Source organism: Engraulis encrasicolus, chromosome 20 (genome assembly GCF_034702125.1).
Source record: "Engraulis encrasicolus isolate BLACKSEA-1 chromosome 20, IST_EnEncr_1.0, whole genome shotgun sequence".
Taxonomy (NCBI): domain Eukaryota; kingdom Metazoa; phylum Chordata; class Actinopteri; order Clupeiformes; family Engraulidae; genus Engraulis; species Engraulis encrasicolus.
The window spans coordinates 10,108,495-10,116,059 of record NC_085876.1 but is presented as its reverse complement, the minus strand read 5'-3'; the positions used below and the strand labels follow the sequence as shown (position 1 = coordinate 10,116,059).

The window sequence follows — 7,565 nt, the reverse complement described above, 5'->3', positions numbered from 1 at the left end:
GTGTGGGTCACCAGATCAAGAAACAGAAAACAGCTGACAGATGATTAGATCAATAGCTTGTTTAGAGAAGCTAGTCTTTATATGTTAATTTTTTTAGATCAGAATTTTGGGTTTTCATTAGCTGTATGCCAAAATAGTCAGTATTAAAATAATACAAGACCTGTGATATTTCAGTTGGTGTGCAATGAATCTAAAATATATGAAAGTTCATTTTTTATCATTGTATTATGGAAAAGAATGAACTTTAATCACAATATGCTATTTTTTTGAGAATGACCTGTATACAATCTATGGGGCCAACACAATGCAACCATTTTTAGCCATTACACATGTCTATCATTTCCTCCAACACAATAATACAGCAATTGTTTATGAGGTTGGGGCACAGTTGATCAGTGAGGGGTCATCGTTTTGGCACACCAACTGTCTTTCAGTGCTCTAGTAATGGTAGTAAAAGTAGTGGTCTTACTGTATTTCATATGCGCACTTTAAAAATGGGAAATGACAGGTCATTACGTTACTGTAACAGCAGCATTGCAAAAGAGGCTAGCTGGCTGCATCTACTCTCAACTCAGATACAAGTATTGTATGTGGCAATTGCATACAAGCTTCACAAGTGCACTATAGCAGCATTTCTGATGATAGGTTTGGAGGATCACACTGAGGCATTCAATCCCACCCCACCCCACCCTCGAATTTCTTTCCAAAGTGCAGGTGAGGGAAGTAGCCGTGTTTGCAACTTTGCATCTATTTGTTTCGATGTCTTGTGTCACACACCGAAAAAGCTACTCCACAGCTCTTGACAAAACCACAAACTTGCGAAATGTCCAAATCAGCATGAGAGGTGTAATGATGACCTCCACTTGAAACCTTAACCTCTGTGTGGGGTGAGAACCGAAGCAACTGCTTCTACTGTTGTTGTGGCACTCCATTTGACTGATAATTCACTTGTCTAAGATGCCAGTCAGCATCCCCCCTTTATTGACTTGATGCGCTGACAAAAGATAGTTGACAGCCAGGGCTAATTTCATTTTCTACTCACATTTTTGTGTGAGGATTTGGAGCAGCAACTAATCTGTCAGACGACCGTAGCTGTTGTCACTTAACCTCGCAGGAGAGCTTTTTGTCCTCTTGTTTGTCCCCTTGAATGGTATAGTATTGCTGACTCAGGAATGACTTTGGAGCGCTGCTCGTGCTCGGACACACAGGCATCTGACTGAAGGGCACAGTGAGCAGAATGTATGATCATGTGTCGCCACCTTCTGGTGTAAAGGTGAAAGTGAAATCTGTGACAATTATGACAGTGGAAGGGTACTCACTGTGTAATGAAACTATGTAACATCATATTTTAAAAATTATGAAGGATGTAGCGATATTTTTATTGTTTACAATGCAATTTCCCATACACAGATGCATACATGCAATTTTCAAGAATATTGCAGCAGATTGCAATATATTGTCAGTGGGAATCAATATCCTAATCTGTAGTTTGTTTGTGGACTATGACGCCATCGCACCATAACATAACATAACATAACATAACATAACATAACATAACATAACATAACATAACATAACACAACACAACACAACATAACATAGCTAAGCCTGTGAAATATGACTTCCCTCCACAGTATCTACAATAGCCTTTTATCCTTTTTATAGCCCCTTATCCTGTTGTGTTGTCTTATGCTATCCACGGTTGTATGTGTAATTATAGGTAGGCCTATAAAATAGGCCTATGTAGGCCTACATATTTATATGCATATAATGAATGCAAAGACCTTAGCCTATTCATTAAAAGTAATAAACAATACAAATGTTGTCAATTAAATTAGCGCTGACTGGCTGACACACTGACCTTCACAAGTACATGTACAAGCAAATTGTTACTTTGTAACAGCATTTTGGAAACAAATGTTACTAAAGATTCATGATAGCTACTTTGTGTAAGCCAACCACTGTGCGATACGTCACGACGTAAACTGGAGGTGAAAGGTTGTTGGAAACATGGCCGCCTCCAGGGGAACTGGGATTGTCCTGAAAACTGTCAAGAAAATAGCGGTGCAGTTCTGTCCTTTTGAAACCAATACCCGGTCAACAAGGTAAAAAAAAAAGTGCAGCTGCTCTGTAGTTGTACAGTTTCTGCACTGCAGTTACTTGTGTGAACTAGTGTCTGTCCTTTCCCACAGTCGAGGCGAGGGTATGCCGTGTGTTCTGTCATAACGCTAGCTACCCAGGTGCTCTCCTGTGCTCAGTCTAATGTTTTTCAGATCAGAACGTATTGGTTTGTACACAATTAGCGCCATCGGAACATCTGTAAAGTTGCGAATTAGAGATTATTGTAGAAAAATGTGTAATTTAAAACATCATATATTTGACACGCTACTGTCGGTACTGCATGCTAAGGAGAAAAAAATCCAACACGAATGTGTGTGTCCCCCCCGGTTGATCAGGGACTGTTGGTTTTGTCACCTGTGTTGTTCTGAACAACATAGCCTACTGCACAGACACTGACGGCACTTCAGTGAACTGCCATGTTAAGGACTCACATCGTTGTTGATTTATTTCAGGATATGGCATTAACACACAATGTGCTGTGAACATTTTCCTTTCCTTATTTTTCTCTCTTCAAATCACAGCCCAGCATCTCTTTCCTGATACAGGACACATGTTTTATTGTCATACTTGTGAATTACACGTCATGTCATGAGCAATATTTATGTGCTCAGAAAAAAGTCCCCAAGAATAAAAATTAAGGGTAGGCAGAAAATGCACATCAACGAAAGCACACCAAAAAAGAGAGAGATGTGAAAAACAATTCTGTGAAACCATGAGATCTTGAAGTATGAGTTGACCTGTGGTGTGTCATGCCATGATGTGGAGGAGTCACCCCTGCCTTCCTTGTTGTATGTTCTTCAGGGAGTTCCTGGTTCTGGTGGGATCGGAGAAGGCCCGATCTACAAACATGAACTGTGAGGTCACCACAGACGTTAAACATGATGCATCTGAACCCGTAGTCGATGTCTTATTCAGTAAGTATATTGAATTCTAATGGTAGGGACACATGTAAGCGGGTTTGGCGAATTCGCCATTCATTCCCATGATGAGGCAAGTGAAGTGGGACGGAGGCAAGCGAACAGGGGCAAAGTGAAGCAAAATTATTTGGCCAAGCTTAATGTGATGCAAATGAACGGAACACTGAATTTTGCCTTTCTTCACTTCTCTCATTTCACTTCCATGTTGTTAAAAGTGCACTGTGTAATGTATCCAGAATTCGTGCTGCCCATTCACTGCCCAAATGTTACCTTTTTCATGAATACTTAACACCACCATCATATTGTAAATATTTATTATGACTGGGAGAATTGCACTTTTCCTACATGAAAAGGGGATCTTCTCCAAGGGCCGCCATTTTGAATGTCCAGAAATAGACATTATTAGCTGCGAAACTTGCTGTATTTTGGTCATACTAGTAAATATTAGTTTATTACTCAGAAAATATTCATGAAAAGATCCAATTTGGCAGTAGACGGCACAATGAGCAGCATAGTTGCAATACCTACTCTGGCCATCATCCTACCCAGTGCACGGTGAACTAAACATCGAGATACGGCAACAGCTGTATCCGCATTTAGACAGCAATGCATTCTGGCTCAACAAGTTGCATGATGGTTAGATTTCCTGTCAAACTTCAAAATTTTGGTGATGTTGCGTTGACGAGGTGATATGTCACATGGTGTCAAACTATCTTGGGATGAATGCGACTGCAGTCAGATCTTGCAACCTCTGCAGTTGCTTATCCCCTTCAACGCTCGTCTGCAGAGCGCCTTCGAGGTCACGCGCCCATGAACTGGTTGGTCAACAACTCACTCACGTGTGTATATGAGTCTTGTCTCACACCTCTACACAAGTTTGCGCAGGTCCCCACTTCAGCTCCTCCTCGCTGCCTGTCCCCCCACTCCTCACACGTGGTTAGTGGGGTCGTAGGCATGTGCAATTTTTCTCAGTCATTTCAAATTGGTGTTAAAGTTTGGTTTTCACTTCCAAGTTGAAGTTTAGGGTCTATAGAACAATTTGAGTTCGAGTGTCAAACACACAGATAACAAAATGGCCTGCTGGGGGCGCTCTAAAATGTATAAACTTATTTAAGTTTTGATTAGTTTAACCAAATGTAACATATGAGGTATGTATGGATTCAGCATTAAGAGGAGACACTGGTGAGCTAAGTATTTGGTCACCAGATTAAAGACACACTATGTAATAAACACACTTTTAGGCCATGGATAGCAAAATTCAGGGTTTTTTTTAGATAAAGGGTGGAAATGCCCCCAAAGTTGCAATGAAACATAATTTATTGTTACAAGCTATTGTAAATAAAGCCTGGGATATCATTCAACTTGATTTGTTCAGAATATCCCTGAAGCACAAAGATACCTAGTATACCTATACGCAAATATGGCTGCATAAAGCCTATGTGATATTTACGACCCAGCTTGCAACTTTGAGTTTATGAATTTAGGATCATGAGTACCAGCTTTTTTCAATCAAGCCATAGTCTATTAACACATAAAATCACAAAAAGAAATATCTGGAAGAAAATAAATAAATATTATTATTATTATTATTATTATTATTATTATTATTATTATTATTATTAAGACTGCATTTCCGGAGAGACAATGCTATTAGTATGCTTGCGGCTTCTGCACACACACACACACACACACACACATACAGAGCTGTCGTATACACACACAGAAACACGAGGGAAAGAGATAGAGCTCTGTGTGTGTGTGTGTGTGTGTGTGTGTGTGTGTGTGTGTGTGTGTGTGTGTGTGTGTGTGTGTGTGTGTGTGTGCTGGTGCGTGCATGTATGGAGATGCTTCAGGTGCCTTTCAGCAATGGGTGGGTAGGGAGAGGTAAGGGTGGGATTCAAACCTGCAACAAGGCTGCATGTGTGTTTGTATGAATGAAGATTCTAAAGGTGACAGTTTGGCAGTCAATAGCTGAGTAATATGTGCAGCCTTATCTCCAAAAGTTTTACAAGTTGTCAAATGATATTGACACACAAATGGCATAACCCTGTTCTTCATGTCAAAGCTGAGATCACTTTTCTAGGCCAAATGGTTCAGTCAAAAAGTGGACATATTCAGGCCTATGCGCTGAGCTGTTCACACATTTGAATGTGAATGGGGTCACATCATAGGGATTTTAAAACTGCTCTCTCTCAAACATTTTTAAGAGTTGGCTAATGATCTTAACACAGTTTGTATTCAGAGCCAAGACCTCTCTGACAATGCCTTTACCTAGTCGAAAGGTGAAGTGGTTTATTTTATTCTATTAAAAACCCCAGGACAGGTCACCTCTCACTCTAACTGCCACAGTTTGTGACATCATCATCTTGACCATTCTACCATTCATTTCAATGAGGGGGAAAACAGAGAGAAAACTGAGGAAAACGAATCTGGTGAACAAATGAAAGGGGGTAGGCCAGCGAAAAATACACCACCTTGAGCCCTTTTCGAGCTGTTCATTTTGGCACTCAAACCGTGTCTCTATCTCTAACGCTGCAACGATTCAAAGCCACCATACTAATGAATGGAGGTGAATGGAAAAACGTATAATAATAATAAACTGTCGATGAACAATTAGTATGCTTTCCCGCAAGCATACTAAATAATAAACTGTCGGACAACAATTAGTATGCTTGCTGAGGGCAAGCAGAGGCCTTTGGCAAGCATACTGAATACAGGACTATCTCATACATGGAAGACACAATCATCTGCTGTTATGAAGACATCTCTGTCATCTGGGAACTGTCCATTTGTTACCAGCACAGTTGACAGGAATACATTTTTTTTATTATCTGCATTTGCCAGAAATGCCTGCCAATCTGGTAACAAATGGACAGTTCCCAGATTTGGACTACACTACCAAAGATGCCGTTGCCAAAGATGTATTCCAACTAGAGGTGAAGTGCAGCTGTACTAGTACTTGTACAAATAGACCTGCCAGATCTTGGTGCAAGTGCATGAAGGCAGAGTTAAAGTGCACACGTCTGTGCAAGTGCACATGCAATTTCTAAGACTGACCACTGACTGTTATTGTATCTGTTCTCTGTCATAGTTATTGTAGAGTGGAGTATTGGGATAAATGTTAGCCATATGTCTTCTGTTTGTTTTTGAATGCCGGAAAAACTGTTCTGTTAAAAAAATGATGTTATCATTATTATTATTATTATTATTATTATGATTATTATTATTATTATTATTATTATTATTATTATTATTATTATTATTGATTTACTTTCTTTTAGATATTAAGTTTTTTGTGAATAAAATGATGGCTTGATTGAAAAAAGCTGTTACTCATGATCCTAAATTCATAAACTCAAAGTTGCAAGTTGGGTGATAAGTATGACATAGGCTTTATGTAGCCATATTCATAGGTATCCTAAGTATCTGTGTGCTTCAGGGATATTCTGAACAAATCAAGTTAAGTGATAACCCAGGCTTTATTTACAATAGCTTGTAACAATAAATTATGTTTCATTGCACCTTTGAGGGCATTTCCACCCTTTATCTTGAAAAAGCCTGAATTATGCTGTCTATTGACTAAAATTGTGTGTATTACATAGTGTGTCTTTAATCTGGTAACCGAATACTTAGCTCACCGGTTTCACCTCTTCATGCTGAATCCATACATACCTCATATGTTAAATTTGGTTTAAATAATCAAAAGTTATAGCAGTTTATATATTTTAGAGCGCCCCCCGCAGGCCATTTTGTTATCTGTGTGTTTGACACTCGAACTCAAATTGTTCTATAGACCCTAAACTTCAACTTGGAAGTGAAAATCAAACTTTAACACCAATTTGAAATGACTGAGCCTAATACGACCCCACTATGTGTGTTAGTAGAGCACACTGGTGCGAGCTCATCGTCTCGTTCATATTTGTGGCCGACTTTAAATGTGCTGCTTTAATAACACCCACATCGTGACAACAAGTTCTCGCTCACATGTTTTCTGTCCATCGATCGACAAAATTCTAAATCAATCGCACCTAATGTCTTTCAGTCACATGTTCTGATGTGGTTTGGTTTCTTTTGCAGTGGATGGGGAGCAGCTGCTGATGAAGGGGGGCAAACTCACCAGCCAGGAGATGCTGACCGCTTTCCAGACGCGCTGCACAGCCAAGGATCCACAAGCCAAGCTGGGGGCTAAGAAGTAGAACGCTGTTTATAATAAGTGTCACATAAGTGTCAAATGTGCCTGTATATATCTATGTCTTTTTGTTTTCTAATAAATTATTATTCTTTTCTCTGAATATTGTTGCAGTACATGTTTTGGTGTTTACACGGTTAAATCTCAGCTTCCTGAAGGGGGCAGTAGTTTCAGAGCGAGGTTGTATCATGACTTCCTTTTTTTAGGAAGACCAGTTGCACTGCCTCTCTTTCTCATGGGGCACGTCTGTTAAGCAGATTCCATTACAAATAGTTGAACACTCCCTATGGTAACTGTGTGTGTGGAGGGGGTCAACCAGCCTGTTTGGCCCCATTCCT

At 39.7% G+C, this 7,565-nt stretch overlaps 1 protein-coding gene across 1 annotated transcript; it reads left to right on the top strand.

The window, feature by feature from the left end:
• The first annotated feature begins 1,954 nt into the window (after positions 1–1,954).
• On the top strand, positions 1,955–7,330 carry mrpl53 (mitochondrial ribosomal protein L53). The gene is made up of 3 exons (XM_063185393.1): positions 1,955–2,105; positions 2,923–3,035; positions 7,116–7,330. Exons 1-3 carry the CDS (start codon positions 2,011–2,013, stop codon positions 7,232–7,234), a joined length of 327 nt encoding a protein of 108 aa, XP_063041463.1. The 5' UTR covers positions 1,955–2,010; the 3' UTR covers positions 7,235–7,330.
• Positions 7,331–7,565: the final 235 nt, after the last annotated feature.